The 23,337-nt window shown below is 26.8% G+C and overlaps 1 protein-coding gene across 1 annotated transcript in view; it reads right to left on the bottom strand.

Annotated features, from left to right (window-relative positions):
* Window positions 1-22,655, bottom strand: part of LOC108731879 (uncharacterized) — a 23,675-nt gene extending 1,020 nt beyond the window's left edge. The window contains exons 1-11 of the mRNA XM_018462432.1: window positions 22,294-22,655; window positions 21,765-22,100; window positions 21,102-21,303; window positions 20,877-21,036; window positions 17,094-17,307; window positions 15,997-16,332; window positions 15,562-15,772; window positions 15,190-15,349; window positions 14,979-15,003; window positions 5,751-5,952; window positions 5,434-5,589 (exon numbers count right to left, since the gene is read on the bottom strand). Of these exons, the coding sequence (XP_018317934.1) occupies window positions 5,434-5,589; window positions 5,751-5,952; window positions 14,979-15,003; window positions 15,190-15,349; window positions 15,562-15,772; window positions 15,997-16,332; window positions 17,094-17,307; window positions 20,877-21,036; window positions 21,102-21,303; window positions 21,765-22,100; window positions 22,294-22,655 (2,364 nt within the window). The remainder of the gene's footprint in view (window positions 1-5,433; window positions 5,590-5,750; window positions 5,953-14,978; window positions 15,004-15,189; window positions 15,350-15,561; window positions 15,773-15,996; window positions 16,333-17,093; window positions 17,308-20,876; window positions 21,037-21,101; window positions 21,304-21,764; window positions 22,101-22,293) is intronic.
* Window positions 22,656-23,337: the final 682 nt, after the last annotated feature.

Here is a 23,337-nt window from a genome sequence, read left to right as displayed (position 1 = left end):
CTTGAAACCATATAACTTTTGTCTGAAACATTTTCTTATAAAATGCAAGGAAACGGAAATATTTGGGGTGATAGATTAAAATGGGTCACCCTGTATATATATATATATACTATATATAAAATGCATGTTAATTTATTTTAGAAAAATATATACTTTTGCTTTAACTTCGTTTCCAAACCAACAATAGATGAAAATTTGTGTCAATATGGCACCTGTATACATCATCAATGAAACAAATGTCACATAATCTGTCGCCATTGCTATTCGATATAAATTCGAGCATACCACTAACATGCTTACTGCAAACTGGAGACCAATTATTTTCGCAAACATATTATTTATTGTGTATGCATATCTATAATTAAATATGAGGTTTAGTTTTATGCAAGTAGTCTTTAAAGTTATACATAAATTAAATTTTCATTACTATTTAATAATAAATAATCAAGATAGATATACATTAAGTTTTTACCTTTGAGATTTTTAATAAGAAAGAAAGAATCAAATTAATTCAATTTTTAATAAGAAAGAAAGAATCAAATTAATTCAATAAAATTAATTTTAAATAAAATCTATATATAAAAATTAAGACATTGTTTAGAACGCTTTATTTGTACCTTATTTATATGTTTCAATTATTTTTGTATTATTTAAAGAACGATTCTTATGAAAACGGAACTTTGTATTACATATAATTCAAATTTTTCAAAGAGTAACATAATTACATAAGGAACCAACTCAAAGATACGGTTGTGATGAGAAACACAATCACGCAGAACCTCTTCACCATGGGCCATTTTTGTCAATCGATACTCCAAAATTTCAAGTTGGCAACAGATGTGCAATAAAAGACCGCAAATGACGCTCTCACAAGCAACATTTACTATACCAGAGGTTGCCATGCCTATCAACTGGTGAGTATAAACAAGAAAGTATAAGGCAGGATACGAATAGTTAAACGGCACCCATGCTTTATATGTCAAATTTCTATTTGAGAGTTCCGTAAAAACAGACGTTAAAACTATTGATATAATTGTCGCCATAATGAGAATCAAATATCGTAACGTGCTATTCCTATAAAATGATCATAAAAATTATTTAAACTAATTCTTTATTTAATTCTACTATTATTTTATTACTGTATAATATTTTTTCCTAAGCTCTTTTTTTATTTATTAAGTATACAAATATTTTTTTCATTTATATGAAGGTATAGTAATCATAACTTTTGGAAAAGTGAAATTCTATTACATATTACATATCTATTTGTATAAATCTATTTCTATTTCTATCCATTTGTATAAATTGTTAGTAAAATATGAATACAATATAACTGCATTATTTTTATTACTTTGAAGTAAAGGACGTATAACAGATATTTTGTTATTTAGAAAATATTTTATTGAAGAATAATATTAAGAAATTTTTTTATTTGCATGAAATTAATGATACTTACTGTATCATTCTCTCAAATTTCTGTTGAATCTTCAATTCTTGTGTTTCACATGCTGCAAAAGGTTTTTCATTCAGAACGTTGATTATCACCATAACATTTTTGCGATCTATCCACATATAAACTTGTTTATAGCCTGCGACGAATACGGTCAACATCATGTATAAAGAATCAGTGAACTCATCAGAGTTTTCCACGTTCAGTACAATATTCATAAATTGAGATATCGAAAATATATATAATGAAGAGACAAGAAACATTGCGTATGTTTTATAAATTATATGTTTAAATAATGATGTCCATGAAACCGGTTGCCAGCATCCAGCAAATGCGCAGACTAGGAGTGTAAATTTCAGCACTCGCATTTGAACCTCTTTAATGCAATTTTGCTTACACCAATTGCTATTAATATTTATTAATTATTTTTTAACATTATATAGAAACATTTCTCTTCAAAGATAAAGGTCATATACTATTATAAAATAAATTTATTAAAAACGTTAAAAAAGAATATAAAAGAAATAAAAATTTTACTTTTTTTAATTTGCTTAATAAAATTCTAATTGAAATATATTTTATTCATTTTGTAAATATATTTTCTATAGTATAATATTACTTTGTGTAGCTTAATTAAAGACATTTAATATAAAAAATTAACATTATTAAATTTTGATTAAGATTTTGATCTGATTAAATTTTGATGAAAGGAATTTATATTTATAGAGATAACTTATTATTATAAGTTAATAAAAAATATATTAATTTGAAACAGCTCAATAAAATTTAATTATTTTATGTTAAGATATGTATATAATATTTTTACAACGTATTTACTTTTTTATATAAAGATCTTTTTGCATCATGAATTACTTACGTTTATTCAATATTTCACTTTTAAATTAATTTAAACTATTTATATAATTTTTAAAAGCATTATCTAAGCTCTTGTTGCGTCTTAAACGAAAATAGATAAGATTTGAAAAAAAAAAACTTGGAATGTCTATAGAATGTCTCGCGACTTTCTGATAATGATACTATTCATTACGTATTCTCCGTATGTATCTCTGCTGTTATTATTGTAATATCCATACATGCAACCTTCGATGATATCCTTCGAAATATCTTCACGAGTTAAAATGCGGGATTCTTTTGATATATGTTCTATTAGAAATTGTATAATATACTACTATTTCCATAAAGACAGCAAAACTGAAGAAGGAAAATTGATATATGAAGAGAAATAAATTCTTTGACTAATCAATAAATTATTAGTCATTAACTATTTGCAGAATACTTCAATATAAATTCTTTGTTATATATTGTTCCATCAAAATATTGTATTGATTACTTTCCACTGTGTTGTCTACAATTTTAAACATATCATTTTGAACATCAGTTAACGAATCATTAGTTGCAATTTACTTTTATAAAATCTTAATACTGATGATAGTTCATATATTTAGTTTTACATTTATTACGTTTTCGTTATCCTGTTCTTAAATCTTCTTTTTTATTCTGAGCAAAGATGAAGACAATGAAAGGGGAATATAGCTATATCTTTTAGTCTTGTCACGCAAGCTCCTATAAGAAGGTGTAGTTTATAAGTGTATGATGTGTTATAACGTTATTTCTATATTGTGATTCCTACATTTATTCTCTCCTACATCGCGAATGTAAATGAGATAAGACAGAATTTTAACCTTTAAATTTTTTACGTACGTATACATAAATTAATAGTATAAAATAAATTAAAGTATCTATATAAAAAATAATATATATTATTATATCTACTTATATATTTTATATAATAATATATACTATATATATAAAATAAATAAGAGGAAGGTCACCGATGCCGACAAACCATTTTGTTTTTAGACAATATTTCTTAAACAAAAGGTAAAAATACAACTTCAAAAACATAAATACAAACTAAAAAGTGTCTTCTATCAGATAGTATAAGCAGTTTTTAAAATACTGTTTGCAATTTTGTAATAATTAAGTTTTTCATAAGTTATGCAAAAATGAGCGTCTGACAAAATGGGCTCCAAAACCGACATAGTAGGCAATAATGGCAATATTCCTGTTCTATAAATAAAGATATATCCTATTCTGTAAAGAAAACTAATTTATGAAACTATAAACATTCAAAATGACATAATATTATCAATAATACAGTCACTATTATTTTAATTACACAATTTGCAAAAGAACACCGTAAGAATTTTCTTCTCGGATTCATAGAATTTGTTTTTAGCTGATTTGGTATAGAAAAAGCCACAAATATATGAATTATGAGTTTGTACTTCTTTAATTAGCTAAACAAATTATGTTTTTATTAGTATCAATAAGGTTAGTTTCTAAGAAATAAGGAGATGTCGCTTTAAGAGACATATGTCAGTATCGGTGACCTTCCTCTAGCATAAAATGAATTAAAATTAATTATTGATAAATATGTATGTGTACACTCGGCAGCAGAAAAGTTGCAACAATTTTTTTTCGATGGGTTTCGGAATCGATGGCTTGCTCATCGCGTGATTGGTTCTTACTTAAGGGTCTATCCAATTACATTCAATCGCTTTACAAGCAAGATTGAGTTCCAAAGTCCATTGAAAAAAGTGTCACAACCTTTCTGCTGACGAGTGTATAGCTTATATACATATAATGTTAATTGTTGGTTATATCGGATGTTAAGATACAATGCTGTCCAAAATAAAAATTAATAGTATAACGTAAAACGTTCCATATAAGATCGCCAGTAGTTACAACAATGAAACTAACACATAGCCAACGCTATGACTGTCAACTGATGAATTAGGTTCTGTCAACCAGTACTAGGCTATCATTGGCAAATGACTGGCTGTTAAATGACGGCCAAAGTGCTGTCAGCCAATACTGGGCCATCACTGGCAAATGATTGGCTAAAATGACTGGGCCAGTACCATCTGCCAGTACTGGGCTCAAGTTATCAGCCAGTATTTAGCCAGTATTGGATCAGCATTGGACCGATTGTAAAACCCTATATGGAATATCTGTATAATAAAGAAAAAGTAAAATACACACACACGCACATAATGAAATTGCTTATAATGATTTTATTTATATATTAAACGATTAGATATGTGATGTAAAGGAATTGCCAAATATGAGCAGACACTAGTTGTTCGTGTGTAATCCAAAATGTATATATTAAAAAAATGTGATACAGACGTTTCAACCCTGGTATTGGATCCTCTTCAGTGTAGAAAATATGTGTTTAAAGATAATTTCATGTGATGTCAAATTAAAGTAAAAAACGCTCAATCGTCAAAACATCGTTAAACTATTGTCGCTGTTTGAATCTTCAAAAAGTCGTCTGTTATATTTTATTGAATATATAAACAATCCATGTTCAAAAAATTCTACTAAAATAATTGATTCAAAAGAAATTTAATTAATTGTAATAAAATTGTATCACATTTTGGATTACACACGAATAACTGATGTCGGCTCACATTCCTTTACATCACGTATCTAATCGTTTAATTTATTTGGAGAGCCTTTCGTATTTTTAATTTTATTGTTTATTTATATATTCAACATTAACACAACTTTTTTTTAATTATTGATAAAATATTTTAATCAATATTTTTTACTTCTCCAAAAAATACTTAAATAATTGTTTTATGTGTTATAACTGTTGAAGAAGTAATAAAAACTCTTGATAAAATTGTATAAATCTATAGATAAAAGATCATTTTATTGATACTAATACTTAATATTTATTTCTACATTTCAATATTCTTTTTATATAATTTTGTAAAAATTAATAAGAACAATAACAATTCCTATTAAGCATGTTACTATTCATTCGTTTGATGCAGCAAATTGAAAACCGAATATGACATCTTAAGCAACTGTAAAAAATTTATATATTAAAAATTATTAAAAATAATTGTAAAATTTAATAATAATATCCATTTTAAATGTCTGATACTAACAGCTACAAACGACTCAAGATTCATCGTGATTATGTACCCGCTGGTAAATTCGATAGGAGTCATTGCGCGCTTCATCATTAATAAGAGAATTTTTTTGTTACTATTGCTAAGCGCCAGCCATTCTATATCATAAATATTATTTATCAATTGAAGGCTCTACAAATAAAAATGCATGTTTTATATAACATTATAGTAAGAAGTGTTATATTTTTTCTGATAATCTCAGTTACGTATTTATTTTGCATTTAGCACCGCAATTAATTTATTTTAAACAATATTCAGTGTATATAAATAGAATTAATTTGAATAAGATGTACTTTTAACTTGATTTCATTTCCAAACCAGCAGTAGATGAAAATCTGCACTAAAATAGCACTCGTATACATTATCAGTGGAATGAAACTAACGTAATTGGTCGCCATAGCTATTCGATACAAATTCGAGCACACTACCAACATGCTCACAGCAAACTGGATAGCAATTATTTTCGCGAACATATTATTCACCGTATATGCATATCTGTGATTAGATTAAAAATTTTCAGTAACATTTTAATATTCTTACACAAACATATTTTTTTAATTATTTACAAATTATAAGATTTATGTTACTTAATTTTAATTGTTCGTTTAATACAGAATATTTAGTAACAATATTTTACTATTCCCCCTGCTCCTTTTTTTTACAGATCTTCTATCTCAGAATTTATTTACCTTCAATGAAAATTTTATATGCACTATTTTATTTAATAAATATTTAATCTTTGCGAAAATATCTTTTTAATCTTTCTTTTTTAATCAAATTCCACTTGAAGTTTGTTGAAGAATTGAAAACTTTATTAACTATAATATTTATATTTCTTTATTTCATTTTTGTCCAAAAAATCTTGAGATCTTTTATAAATAAAAAATTATTTATCTTTCTAATTATTATAAAGAAACTAGTTTAAGATCTTCATTTATTTATTGTTTCAATTATTTGTCTATTTAAGAAATAAATAATAATTGTTTAAACCATCTATATTTTGCGTGCAATCCAAGTTTTTTAATTAGAAGAAGAACTGAAAGAAACTTTTGTCTTAAATGTGAACTAACTCAGAGATACGGTTGTGATGACAAACACAGTCGCGCAGACTATTTTGATCATGTGTGAGTTTTGTCAGTCGATACTCCAGAATTTCAAATTGACAGCAGATGTGCAGTAAGAATCCACAAAATAAGCTGTCATAAGCAACATTTACTATACCAGAGGTTGACATAGCCATTAATTGGTGAATATATACAACAAAATACATAACGGGAGAGGAGTAGTCAAATGGTATCCATGCCTTATACGTCAAGTTTCTTTTCATAAAGTCCGTGGAGACAGACATCGTTATTATAGATGAGATTGACATCAAGACGATGATTAAATACCTCCTCATATTGTTCCTGTAAAATAATTATAAAATTTGTTATTACATCAATTCCGCGAGATTAATTCGTTTTTTTTATATTTATTGCAGTATATACTTATAATAGTTCTTATCTGTAGGTATTTACAAATGTAAAAATATTCATAATTCTACAAAAAATTTAAATGTGTTTTGGAAAAATTTAATAAAATAAAACCAAAATTTTTCGAAAAAAAAACCGAAATTTTTCCAGTTTTTTTCCAGCAATTTAAAAAAAGCTGCTTTTTTAAAACTATACACATTATTATGTAACATAAGTAGATGCGCTGTAATTACTATAATGTTATAATTACTATATAAAATATCTAAAAACGCAAGGCAAGATATTGCTGCCTAGAAATTTATTGAGGATTTAATGCATTTAATTACACAATTTTATAATGACACTTACTGTATTAATTTCTCAAATTTTTCTTGAATCATTACTTCATGTGTTTCATATGTCGCAAAAGGTTTCTCATTAAGAACATTTATTATTATCATGAAATTCTTACGGTCTACCCACATATAAATCTGTTTGTAGCCTGCTACGAATATCGTCAACATCATGTATAAAGCATCGGTAAATTCATCAGAGTTGCCGACATTTAATGTAATGTTTATAAATTGAGAAATCAAAAATAAATTTAATGAGGAGATCAGAAATATTGCATAAGTCTTATAAATTATATGTTTAAACAGCGATGTCCATGTAATCGGTTGCCAGCATCCAGCGAATGCGCAGAGCATGAGTGAAAATTTCAGCATTTGAGCTTCCTTTTAATGCAAATTAGCCTATACAATTTGCAGTTAACATTTACGTTATTGCTTATCATGGTTGAAATGTTTCCTTTTTTTATAAGGATAGAGGAACAAAATATTAAGAATGATTCTAATATACTAATTTAAGGAAGTTAAAAAATTCTTTGAAATTAATTTTAAAACCTTATTTTTATATGCACTTACAAAGATTTCCTGATTAACTTGTACTACTTGCGTTTATTTCAACTGTCTATCACATTATTAAAATTAACATAAACTGCTCAGGTAATTCTTGAGAACATTATTTGATTAAAACTTCGTTTTTATCTCCTTAAACTACAATGTATAAATGTTTATCCGTATCTCTTGATATTATTTTCTAATTCTGATATTTCTTCTCGTCCCACACACATGTATCTATACTCCTGTTATTATTATTATAATACGGAACTAGTAACGCAACATTCTTGAGAAATAATATTTTCATGAAATAAGACACGAGATTGTTTCGAGATATATGCTTTATTAGACAATTGTATAAGTGTCTATGAATATTTTTATGAAGACGAGATAGAAAAGACAGACAGAATATACGAAAGAATAAATTCTTTGAATTGTCCCCAGTAAGATGTATTATTTGTCTTCTATATTTTCACGATTACGTTTCCTTTAATATAGTTCACCCATGGTATATTACAAAATATTTTACTACCTGTTTGAATATCTTGGTTGTTGCATAGTGAATCGTTGGCTATAGCTCATAGCAATGAAATTTTAATGTTGATAGTTTGTTCGTCCGGTTAGGGACTAATACACTTTTTGTCTTAGCGTCTACGACTGGCTGTCACATGTCGAAATATCATCACGTGCTTCGTTTAATGTTGACTTTACATTTACTCTTCGTTTATATATGCATACACGGGTAAGAAAATATCTTTAATTCTTAGAATAAATTTTTCTATTATAATGTATTTACTTGCACTCATATTATTTTTAGCTACAATATTATTTATTATAATAAAGCATCAATAAACAATTTTAATGCAGACTATAAATATTTGTAGTCCAAGAAGGAATAATAGAAATTGAATAATAGAAATATCACAAAAGTTTGTAATTCTTATAACAATGTTTATAATTTGAATATATCTATTGTTAATATAAATTTCTTGTCCAATAATATCATTTTAATTTTGTTTCTCGTCCTAAGCACATATATTATTATCTTTTCTTATACGACAAATCAAATTACATGCTAATATAAGTTTTCCGCAAAAATTTGATATATTCTTTAAAAATAACCTAATAATTTATATATCAACAATATGTTAATATATTTATTTTTAACTGATTTTTTAACATACCTTGTACATCACTTTATGAAGTATAAACGATAACAATGCCGATTAATCTTGTAGAGAGTGCTTCAATAGATTGTAAGCTGAATACGATGATTTCAGTAACTGTAAAAAGATTTAAGTATTTAATATTACTTGAAGCGTTTATAATAAAATATAAATTCATTTTTATCAACTAATACTGACAGACACAAATGAATCAAGATTCAATGTGATAATAACCGCGCTATTAAATTCAATAGGAATCATTGAGCGTCTCATGATTAGTAGCAGGGCTTTTTTGTTCTTGTTATCAGGCCACTTCATGTTATATATGCTGTTTGCTACTCCAATGCTCTATATGTAAATATTGCTCATTAAAAAAGATATATCACGTGTTGCGTAATAATATTTCTTTTTCTTTTTTCAATTTTTTTATATTTATTTCTTTAAAGTTCTAATAGTGATAAACGAGAAATATAATTTATTTTTTATATCTATATGTAGGATCATATGTGTACTTATATAAATTATATACTTTTAATTTAAGTTCATTTCCAAACCAACAATAGAGGAAGATCTGTGATAACATGCAGGCCGTGTACATTATCAGTGTAACAAGGCTTCCATTGTTCATTACGATAGAAATAGAAGCCAATTTGTATAAATTAGCACACACCACTAACATGCTTACTGCGAACTGGAGAGCAATTATCTTCGCAAACATGTGATTTATTATATGCGCGTATCTAACATTAAATAAAGAAAGAAAAAGAATTTTAGTCTATATGTAACTTTAAAGCCATCAATCTCATCGAACATCTTTCATAACACTTTTTATGAAATAAACAGTTTAATAATTTTCGAACTACTTTGAGATGAGAATTTCGCAGAAGAGAACGTACAAATAGACACTTTTGCGTGTAATGATTATATTTCAAATATTTTAAAAATAACAAAATTATTTTAAAAACTAACTCATATATACGGTCGTGGTGACGAATGCAGTTATAGAGAATATGTTGGTCATATGAAATTTTCGTCAACCGATATTCCAGAATCTCAAGCTGACAGCAAATCTCTTGCAAGAATCCGGATATCAGGCTATCACAGGCAACGTTTACAGTCGCACAGATTGACATACCTATTATTTGGTGAGTGAATACGAAAAAAAATATAATTGGTGATGTGTAGTCAAATGGTATCCATGCTTTGAATGTCAAATTTCCTTTCATAAAATCCATGAAGATAGCATTTAAAATTATACATATGACCGTTGCTTGCACAAGGCTATAATACCACAATGCGTATTTCCTATAAAATATATTTTTTATGAAAATATTCTGACGGCTACGAAAAATTGTTATGTCCATTTGTTCTCGAAGCGTTTACTTATATATTACTCACATTGTTATATTTTTTCGAATTACATATATATATATATTACTATTTATATTTAAGTTTGTGACACATTGATAAATTAGAAGCATTCTGCTTCTAAATTATCAATATCTTACGAACATGAAATAAATAATATAATAATATTAATATAATTCGGAAGACTGCTTGTAATGGAGCATTAAAATAATTATATTCGGAAAATGATCAAATTATGTTAAACATAATATATGGATATAAATAATATAAGGGAGAGTCGCCGAATGTATACTACTTGAAGCAATTTTTTATTATATAATATGTTCCATTTAATACTGATTTATATATGCAAATGAACATTAAAAATTGCAGCTTGTTTGTTAAAAATTGCATTGTTTATTATTACATATTTAAATTTTTAACATATTAATTTGTTATGTCGTTTTGAAACATACGATGCATATTTCAATATGCATGGGACTGTGAGGTGGATCCTGCTTTATGTGAAAAGTCGGACCCTTCTAGACAGGGAAAGCGTGGAGTGGACCTCGCTTTGCATGACAAGTCTTTACGAAATTGCAAAAATTGTGTTCCATTTATGTAACTTATTTTGTTATTAATTTTTAACGAGGGATGTTCAAAACTTGTTGGAGGTCACTCAGGGCCATGACTCCTTATTTTTAACATGTCAAAATCATTGAAATCTGTGAGGTCGACCTCATTATGCAATAATTACTTTAATTTCTCATTTATTCCATACTTTTGTTACTAAATGTTACTTATATTACATATCAATACGCATTCAGCAAGTCTCCCATACTATGTACATTGTATTATAATTGTGTTAATTAAATAAAGTATATAAATATGGTTACATTCTGAAGTATTGTTATAATGCATTGATGGAGCTAAAACATTCTGATTATTCAGAAATTATTATTAATTATAACATAAACTTGATTATTGAATTATGACTGTTGCAATTTATGCTTGTATAATTCAAAAATAATACTTACCTTATTGTTTTATCATATTTTTGTCGAATTATTACTTCGCATGATTCCGATGGTTTAAAAGGTTCCTCCGTAAGAACATTGACTATCATTACGACATGTTCTTTAATTATCCACATAGTAACTATTTTATAAGTCGCGACGAATATCGTTAACGTCATATATATATTATCGCTTATTTCATCAAAGTTGTTAATATTTAGTACAATGTTCATAATTTGCGATATTGTAAATGCACTTGTTATGCAAATCAGCAATATTCTATAACTGTTATACATTATATATTTTGACTGCGATATCCATGTAAGCGGTTGCCAGCATCCGCAGACCGCACAAAGTACAAGTGTAAACTGCAGCACGGCCATTGGAATTTTTTTTAATTTAATCTTGCCTACACATTAATTACTATAACAGTGTTATGTCTACTCATAATTTCAATATTATACATGTAAAATAAAAAGAAGTATAAGATTAAAAAAGAAAGTGTTATATAAACGTATGTACATATAGTACGCGCGCACGCGCGCGCGCGCGCGCGCGTGTGTGTGTGTGTGTGTGTGTGTGTGTGTAACACTTTCTGTATACATATATATCAAATAAAATTTTTTTTCTTGACATTTTTTAAATATAAAGTTTAACTTCACTTAAATAGACTTCAAAATTGAATTACTTAAAAGAAAGGTATACACTCAGAAAGATCAAATAGATAAACCTATTTTTTCCGAATTTTTTTTGTGAAAACTGTTAATTTTAAACAGTTAATTTCAAACAGGATTTTAACCAATACACGTACATCAGCGTAAAACTTTTAATTAAAAATATTAACAAAGAGCGCTGGCACAACTCACAAATATATAGGATATTGACCAAAACTCTGTTTTAAAGTAGGTAAACAGTTTTCGTAAAAAAATTCATGAAAGAAATTGGCATTTTTTTCCTTCTGATTTGTCCTCTACTCTTAATTTAAACGTGTAATGTAAGACATTAAGTAAAAAAATTTCTTTTAATATTTCTAAATAAATCGAATGATTTTATTATAAAAATCTAAGAAGACCATAATTTAAAAATAAACATAATATATAATTCCACAATTCCATTTTTTAAAGTATAAATTTACAATATTTGTTATACTTACAAAGTGATTAATTCTCACAATCAATTACTTAACATCACATTAAAAGTATTATTATAAATATCTTAAAAAGTAATTGATATTATTTAATTGTGGAAAAATTAATGGAAAAAATTATATAACTAAATCATATTCACGTGTCAAATAGAATGAATAAATTGTACGAGAGAGCGAGATACACCCGGAATGTCTATAGCCTCGCGACACTTATGTTCTCTGACAATACACAATACTGATCGTGCGTCAAACCTTTTTTATCTGTCTCTATTATTATCGTAATACCGATCTTGCAACGGTGCGGAATATTACGTATTTCCATGAGACAACATATAGATAAACTACAATTCTTTCATGTGATGGAATAAATTTTATAAATAACATTTCCATGAGGTAGAAGGCAAAGTAGAGATGTAGATTTACTTCGAAAATTCATCAATATAAAATATCAAGTATAAGTTGCTGCTATGAAGTATGCATGCGTCACTTATTGTATGTACATTGATAAAAAAATACTTCTTTATTACTGTCACTAGTCAGTGCTTCACATGTTATCACGTGCTTCACATGTCATTATATTTTACATATCGATTTTTATTTGTGATGGCCAGTGAAACATAAATGTCGGAGAAGCAGTGAATTATAGAAGCTAATTTAACAGTGACGTAATATCTTCTACGAAAACTCTTTTTATAATATGTTGATAGTTATAGCAACAATTAAAACAATATTGTACGAAAATTTTCAATGTGCAAAAAGTGTGAATGTTAATACATGCTTAACATTAATTGTAACGACATCTTAATTATCAATTCATTCAATTATATGTATACCATCATGGTATATATATATAACATCAAGGAAAATACAAAAATAAAACATTGCATAAATTGCAGGGGTTTCGAGGCTTGTTGGCACAAAGACCAGTTCGCATTTTGTTCTATTTATATTATATTTATGGCAAAAGAAACAATAGAAAATAAGTAAGGTTATATTTATATACTTTTATATTATAGATAAACATTTTTGAAAATTACCTATATTTTGATTTATTCTATCGCGCGTGCACACATTCTTCTACTAATATAATTAACTATTATTTAATATTTCTTGACAATTTTATAATATTTGATCTTGAAAATTTGTTATTGACCTTAATTATCTAATTGCTATCACTAGCGATGTGTCAATAATATAAATTTAATATATATTTATTGTTAATAACACTTTTTAATCTTGTTCTATGTCACTATTTCTGCGAACACATCAATACATTAAAAATCGAATATGATGTTTTAAGAATCTAAACGTAGAATTAATATCAAACTTAATGAATTGTTTATTTACTATACAGAAAAAATAAGTTTCTCATACAAATCGTTACGAAAGTGCTGAGATTTACTAGCAAAATGTCTGCGCCAATAAATTTGATTGGTATTGTAAACGAATGATAATCACTAAGATTTTCTTAATGATCCTTTTCTTTACATTATTGTTAAACATCATTCAGTCTATGTCATAAAGACCGATAATTTTGAAGAACTCTTAGATAAAATTATGATAAATCTATATATTATAGATATACAGAGTGGGCCAAAAGTCGAAATCAAAGACCGACGGAATAATACATTCGAGGAACGCATTTGTAAGACTATATATTGATAAATTAATGCCAGAATAGAAGCTACAATGCCTTGTACTATATATAAGAAACAGTATTGAATGATTTTTAAAAACCATTTGAATTAAATTGAAGCATATTCAGAGTCAATTCGAAGAGACTATTGAATTTGTCTTTTTTGTGCTTTTATAGTACTAAATTGAAAATATAGTGCACCATTAAAAAAAAAGAGATAACTTTAATATAAACTTAAAAAATTTAGAAAATGAAATATCTTTTGTATATTTTTTCAGATTTTAAATAAAAAATTATAAAGAAAATGTATTTATGCTTTCTTTGTATATTCTATGGTTATCAGTTATTTCAAACAGCATTTATCTAGATAGATCTTCTATGGAATATACGAGTAGAGAAACAGCTTTAACTTTTTAATGTTGAAAAAACTGAAGATGTTAGTAGTTATTAACAGTAATTATAAAATATTTTTATTATAATATATTTATTTGCAAGCATTTTCAGTGACAATATTATTTATTACAATAAAATATCAATCAACAGTAATGTAACCTAAATGAATATTTATAATCCAAAGAGAAATAATAGAAATTGCGTAATAAAAATAGCGGAAAAGTTCATAACATTATTCATTTGGATATAATATGTATTTTTACTATTAATATAAATTCCTTGAAATGTTATTTTAATTTTGTTTGTCATTGTAAGTACATTTTAATATTTTTTCTTACACACTACAAATAAAATACGTGTATAAAGTCTTCCGCAAACACTTCATATATTGTGTAAAAATAATTTAAATAATATCAATGATATGTTTATATCATTGATATAAACATATCGTTGATATTAACTAATATGTATATAATTTATCTTTAACATACCTTGTACGTCGATTCGTGGAATATGAACGAAAACAATTTCCGTTTATCAACCTTACTGAGCGCGTTTTAATATATTGTAAGCCGAATACGATGCTTTAAGTAACTGTAAAAAAATTTTTAATGCACTCTATATTATTTAAAACATTTATAAAAAAAATTAAACGTATTTTTATTATCAACTAATACTGACAGCTACAAACGAGTCAAGATTTAATGTAATGACAATCACGCTATTAAATTCAATGGGAATCATCGAACGTCTCATGATTAACAGGAGAGATTTTGTACTTTCGTTATCCAGCTCCTGCCACTTCATATTATATATGCTGTTTGCTACTCCGGTACTCTGTAAGTAAACGTTTCAAATATTGCGTATTATTAAAAATAATGAATCATGTATTATGTATTAATATTTCTTTTATTTTTTGACAATTTTTAATCTTTATACTCTAAAATTCTAATAGTTATAAAAGAAAAAGAATACAAAAGAATAAAAAATAATTTATTTTTTTATATATATAACTATAAAATCATAATATATGTTGATAAATTATGTACTTTTAATTTGAGTTCATTTCCAAACCAACAATAGAGGAAGATCTGTGATAACATGCAGGCCGTATACAGTAACAGTGTAACAAGACTTCCATTCATCATCAGGAGAGAAATAGCAGCTAATTTATATAAATTAGCACACACCACTAGCATGCTTACTGCGAATTGGAGAGCAATTATTTTCGCAAACCTGCGATTTATTATATGAGCGTATCTACGATTAAATGAAAAATTTTAATGTGTCTGAAACCTTTAAAATTATTTATCAATCTCATCAAATATCTCTCATGACATTCTTTGTTAGATAAACGATTTAATAATTTCTGAATTATTTTAAAATGAAAATTTCGGAAGAACACGCATGTACAAACATACAATTTTGTGCAAAGTGATTACATTGCAAATTTTTGAAATAACAGAGTGGTTTTAGAAACTAACTCATATATACGATTGTGGTGACGTACACAATCGCGAAGAATATGTTTTTCATGTAAAATTTTCGTCAACCGGTATTCCAGAATCTCGAACTGACAGCAGATCTCCTGCAGGAGTCCGGATAACAAGCAATCACAGGCAAGGTTTACAGCCGCACAGATTGACATACCTATCATTTGGTGAGTAAATACCAACAAAAATATAATAGATGATGTGTAGTCGAATGGCACCCATGCTTTGTATGTTAAGTTTCCTTCAATAAAATCCATAAAGATAGCATTTAAAATTATGCATATGACTGTTACTTGGATGAGGCCATAACACCATACTGCGTATTTCCTATAAAATGTATTTCTTATGAAAATGTTCTAAGACTTAGCTTAAAAATTGTAACATCCATTTGTTTTTGAAAAGTTTACTTGATTATATTCTTATTGCTACATTTTCCTTATATTACTGTTTTAAATTATATTACTGTTTACATCTGTATTGTTTGTGGGATATTGATGATTTATAAGCATTGGAGGAATGCTTGTAATAATTGAAGCATTAATTAATTATGTTCAGAATATGATCATATTGTGCTAAACACTATATACACTATTAGAAATGTGACCACGGACTTCCCTTACATGTAAATGAAGCTCGTGGTTATGAACCAAATTAAGAGTAATGATTGATATAACTGAAAATTAAGTTACAGTAGTTATTTAAATGTAATGAACGTGTATATTAAATTTAATAAATTTTCATGAAAAACACATAAAATTTCATATACATATACACAAATACATATACATATACTTTTCAGTTATAAATAATAAATTATAAATACATTAAATTTAATGTAACGTCATGAAATTAAGTCCAAATTGTGTATATTAAAAGTATAAAAATTACATGAAATTTTTAATAGTGTATGTACATTGTCTTAAAAATAAATAATTTAGATAAAATATTTATATATTCCATATTACTATAACGTATTTACTAACGCAATGCAATAATGGAAAATTAAAATATTTTGATTATTTAGAAATTGATTACTAAATTAAGACGATGATGAATTTACTTGTATAATATTCGAGAATAATACTTACTTTATCGTTTTGTCATGTTTTTGTCGAATTATTACTTCGCATAATTCCGACGGTTTGAAAGGCTCCTCCGTAATAACATTGATTATCGTTATGACATGTTCCTTGATTATCCACATTGTAGTTATTTTATAAGTCGCGATGAATACCGTCAACGTCATATATATATTATCACTTATTTCGCCAAAGTTGTTAATATTTAGTATAATATTCATAACTTGCGATATTGTAAATGTACATAACACACAAATTAACAATATTCTATAACTGTTATACATCATATATTTAAATAGCGACGTCCATGTAAGCGGCTGCCAGCATCCGCTGACTGCGCAGAGTATAAGTGTAAACTGCAGCACGATCATTCAAACCTTTTAAAATTTAATTTTGCCTATACATGAATTACTCACAGTATTATATCTATATTTATATCTATTTATACGTCCAATATCATATAAATTTAAAATAAAAAATAAAAAATAAAATATTTTTTTCTGACATATTTAATATAAAGCTTAACTTCACTTAAATGGACTTCAAAATTGAATTACTTAAGAGTTTAATGTCATTGACATTGTACATGTAAAAACATTTCTACTAATAAGTTATTTTTAAATAAACCAGAAGATTTTGATATATAAAATATATGAAAGCCATATTTATAAAACACAATATAATTATACAATTCCATTTTTTAATATGAAACTTATAAATTCATATTATTTGCTGTACTTACAAATTGATCAATTCTCACTTGGCATATCACATTAAAAATATCTTGACAAATAATACTATTTGAATAGTTCGTGAAAAAGTGTATGGTTACATCATATTCACGCTCCAAATAGCAATAGACGAATTTTACAAGACGTACATCCAGAACGTCTATAGCCTCGCAACACTACTTTATGATATTGTAGAGTACCCGTTCACCACACCCCTTTTTATGTGTCTCTATTATTACCGTAATACCGATTTTGCAGCGGCGCGGAATATTATTTTCATGAGTCAAGATATAGGTAAGCTACAATATTTGTCACGCGATGGGGTAAATAACGTTTCCACGAGATAAAAGGCAATGTAGCTTTTGAAGGTTCATCAATATAGAACACCAGATGTAAGTTGTCCCTATGAAATATTCATGCGTCGTTTCTTGTATTTTTTATCAAAAATGTTTTTTTTATTACTGTTACTATCCAGTGCTTGACATGTGACATCACGTACTATATTTCGATTTCTATTCATAGCAGAATATAAACATCGGGGAGAAAGTGAATTATAAAAGTTAGTTCAATAGTGATTTAATAATTTCTACGATATTAAGCCTTTTATATACGATACTTATCGTAGCAATTAAAACGATATTTATGAGAATTTTCGATGACATATGCAAAGAAAAGCGTAGGTATTAATGTATGCTTATTTGTAATTAGCGTAACTGCAACATTTTATCAATTCATCTAATAAAATGATATCGGCTTTGATTGGTTTGGGACTTAAGACTATATTTAAGACAGTCTTAAATATAAGAATCAACTGTGAATATCAGCCTATAACTCTTACATATAATGTCATTTGATGACTAGTTAAAGAGATATTAACGTTTAAATATAAGCGAATAAAAGCGTCCGGCCGGCTTACTGTTGCCGAATGTACAATCCACCGATCGCACGGCGCGCGTAAGTAATAAGATTTATTTATTATATTAAAATAAAAAAAGAATATTATATTGTGTAATAGAGTCATCGCTTATATCGAACACAGATTTTGTATCTTGTATGTCCTTTGGTACATAAAAGTATACTGAAAATGAAAGTGATAAATATACATATTCATATATTTTTTTTAAATTACAGTTACAAACAATAAATATTTAACATTGATATCATCATTTCACAATAATTATCTTATTATAATTTTGTTACAATTATATGTTTATATATTAAATTAAGTTTACTCTTTTATAAAAGAAAGGAGGCGGTTATGGAATTGATGGGCGGTTATAGAATAACACAATATTTTGTATAGTTTGAGCTGTATATTTGACGACTGTCAAAATTACTTCTTCACAGTTTGCTTAAGTATTATATAGTGGCCAATGGTCATTGATGTTTACTGCACTGTTCAGTTTTGTAGATACAAGTGTAAACAGTTTTACAAGTGTGTACTGTTTACTAAATTTTGAAAAGTATATTGATATTAAATTTGTAATTTAATTTGGAGGTAATTTAACCTTGAGGTTTCCAAATGATACAACAGTTAAACTAAATTTGGTATCAAAATGTATGTATGTATCAGATGCATAAAGTTATAATCTATGCTATTAATAGTATTACTGTTTCATATTCCCCTTTTATTCCATAATCACGACCTTCCTTTATCTTCAATTTTTTGTAAATTACGTTTTATATTCTCGAAAAACTTTTACCTATAATTGATACCATTCTATGACTAACAAATTTATATCAAAAGTACTAATGGTACATGAATATCTATTGAGTTATTTCAACAAAACGAAGTGGTATTCCGAAAATCCTCTACTTCTGCACTTTTACTATTCTTGGATTCGTACCAATAGATTATAAACAGAGTATGATGTTTTAAGCAACTAAAATGATAAAAATACTTCAGACTATTATAAAAATGTTTATACTTATAAATTCGCCAATGCAATTATTTATATACAAAAATTTACGAAATTTTATAAGTAAAATAGAGCGGGGCTAGCTGTGACATTTTTTCTTTAAATTATTATAAATCTTCACACAATTACGATAGTTAATGGTAAATGCTTTAAAACATTGCATGTTCACACACACACACACACACACACACACACACACATCTGGCTCAATAATTAAGTACTTATAAATCCTTAATATAGCTCGTAAATAAGAAAAACAATTACGTTAATTACAAGGATACAAAGAGGACCAATATGCTCCATCTATGGGACATGTTGAGCATCCTCGAATAATAAGTTGAGCCGTGAAGATAATCGTTTAATGAGGTTATATATTATTAAAAACATGAAAGGATTATTTGTAAAGTAATCAAATTTTTATTATTTGCATCTTAAATATAATAATTTGTAATATTCTTTCTTTTTAAATTCTTTAATTAACAAAATTAGAAAAACTAAAATCTTATAATAATAATTAAACGTAAAATATATGTTTCGTCAATCGTTAACATGGAATAAAAAGCATTGATAAAGACAGATTTTATTTAAGCAGCTGAGTTTATAAAGTTAGTTATGAGATACTGGCCCAATAAATCCCATATCGGTGTTGACTGAAATACTTTTTATAACTGAAAAACTGTCACTAAAATAGCAACTTAAACATTAAAGTTAAAAAATACGATAATAACTTATATCCAAAAAACACATTTGGTTATAATCAATCGCTTTAATTACCATGTAGACCAAAAAGAATACTCACCTAATAATTTTACTTTTGATATACAAAAACGAAAAAGCGCACGTATATGGCTGTTGACAGCCAGACACAGATTATTGTATTAAGGTACAGTAATCTCTGTCTTTGTGCTACATTACGCAAGCATAGACATATCTATATACATATATTTTGGTTATTTAGATATTTGTATTTGACCAACTTGCCTCTATACTCAAATAGCCCCGCGCTACCCTACTATAATTATAGGAATAATTTTTACTATTTAAACTAAATGTAATTAAATAAACAACAATACAATTTTATTTAATATATCTTTACTATTTTAATTATTTTAAGATTAACGCATTAAAATAAATTTTTACACTGACCGCTACGAAGGAATCCAAATTTATAATCAGAATATGTATAGTAGTAATTTCAATCGGTATCATTGCACGCTTCATAATTATTAAGATGTCTTTTTTAACACTATTTTCTACAACTGGCCACTCCATTTGAAAAATACTGTCTGTTAAATGCAAACTCTACAGAAGAAAATGTTTAATATATTATTTGTAATATTCAACAACATGTTTTATTATAAAGATACCTTTAATTTGACTTTGTTTCCAAACCAACAATAAACAAAAATTTGTATTAGCGTGGCACACGTGTACATTATCAGCGCAAAATGATCTACATTCAAAGTTGACTTAGTCAGTTGATACAAATTAAAACATGTTACCATTGTACTTGCCATAAACTGAAATCCAATTATTTGTGTAAATCTTGTATTCACCATCTGCGCAAATCTGCAATCAAGTTCATTTTTAAAGTATTGTGATATTATTATATTCTAAATTAATAAAACTTGACCGCTATAACTGTTTTTTAAATGGATTGTCGCAATAGGAAATTATGAAAAATTATAAAATATATGTAAAATGAACCAAATGAGATATTAATAAAATATTAATTTAAATATTAGTAAAAAATATCTGCAATAAGTACGATAACGGGTAAATATCTAAAATCAGTAATAATAAGTTGATTATCAAAGTAGGTTATACATTTAAAAAATTTATAACTTATTTAATTATTTTAGATGAATAACATAAGAACTATAATATTTTTTTCTTTGCAATAAATAAAAATGATACAAAAAATATAATACTTCTATCACAATTTTGTTCAAATAACTAACACATAAAAGTAACATTGAATAAAATAAATATATAACTTTCCATCATTAATATGTGTGTTTGATACTAACTCAAAAATTCGGTTGTGGTGGCGTATGCAATAGCCCAGACTAAATTGATCACACAAATGTTTTTTTAGACGATATTCCAAGATCTCAATCTGACAGCATATGTGCATTAAAAGCCCGCACAGGAGAGTATCGCCAGCAATATTTATGGAAGCACCGTGGAACGTGCTTAATAATTGTTGACTATATGTAAGACAAAATTTTATATAAGATGAATAATCGTACGGTATCCATCCTCTGTATGTTAACTTCCTGTGTCTGAAGTTCGTGAGCAACGACATCAAAGTCATAAATGTCCATGCTGTCAGAATCATGATCGCGTACCGCAAAGTATTGTTTCTAGAAAGCAACTGAAGAGGTTGTTACATCTATGTTGTTTTTAGTACACATAAGTTTCTATATAAAGTATTTAAGAATGATTTCATTTTTATTCTTTATCACGGAGTATTAATTACGTTGTGATAGTAATATTAGTAATTAGGCTTTATTTTAATATAGTTTTTATTTTAATGTATTCTTAAAATATATTTACCGTATTATTTTATCATATTGTCGTCGAATTTTTATTTCACCCAAATCTAACGGTTTAAATGGTTCTTCAGTAAGATAATTAATCAATGCAACGATGTTTTTATAACTTGAAGAGACGATATAAAACTTATAACACGAAGCCGACATATTTAACATCATATTCAAATTATTAGTGAAGTCGTTAGGATTATCAACATTCATGACAATGTCCATTATTTGCGAGAATGTGAAAGTACATATAATGCTAATTACGTATAATCTGTAGATGTCGTAAATTATCCGTTTAAACAAAGACGTCCACGATTGCGGTCGGAAGCATCCAGTGATCATACAAATTGTACGTGTTAATTTCAGAACATGCATTATAAATTTTTATTTGTCATTAAAAGAAAGATACATACATCTGTATCCGTTTACAACGTGTTTTACTAACTATTGTACTGACTAAATGATTATAGAATTTCTTTAGCAATTTTAATTGGTTTCAAAATAATAATCTGACAAAATTACTATAGCGTAAAACGAAATTTAATATGATTTGAAGAGAGTGCACTAAGAAATGTCTAAAAACGGGACACAATTCTTTGGTACGATATTTTCTCGTTTCTTCCCTATACATTTAATCCTCAGTACCTATACTTCCTGCGAATCCGTATCTATACATATTCGAGTATTTTTAATCCGGCGTTTTCTTTTCCTTGTATCTCGGGTTCTAAAATGCATAGATTTTAATTAATACTTTTTTTAAGTCGATTATTTAAAGAATGAAAAAAAATTTTTCGTAATGAGAAAGTCATCCAAAAAGATTAAAACAGATCTTTTTCAAAATCTCATTGTTTAATAAAAAAAAATTAACGAGAAAAGGTTTTATCAGTGATAAATCAATAACTGTATGTGAGTTGAACTTTAAGAAACTACAGGCGATTTTCAGATCCGTTCTAAAAAAGATATTTTTTTTAGAGAGTGGAAATGAGCGATCTTTCAGTTTTATTAAAACTAATCATATGCTCGACAATCTTTAAATTTTTATTTTTGAATAATATTT

Source organism: Mycetomoellerius zeteki, unplaced genomic scaffold (assembly GCF_001594055.1).
Source record: "Mycetomoellerius zeteki isolate Tzet28-1 unplaced genomic scaffold, Tzet1.0 scaffold102, whole genome shotgun sequence".
In the NCBI taxonomy this organism is placed as follows: Eukaryota; Metazoa; Arthropoda; class Insecta; order Hymenoptera; family Formicidae; genus Mycetomoellerius; species Mycetomoellerius zeteki.
The sequence above is the reverse complement of the archived record's forward strand: the minus strand, read 5'-3'. Positions and strand labels throughout refer to the sequence as shown.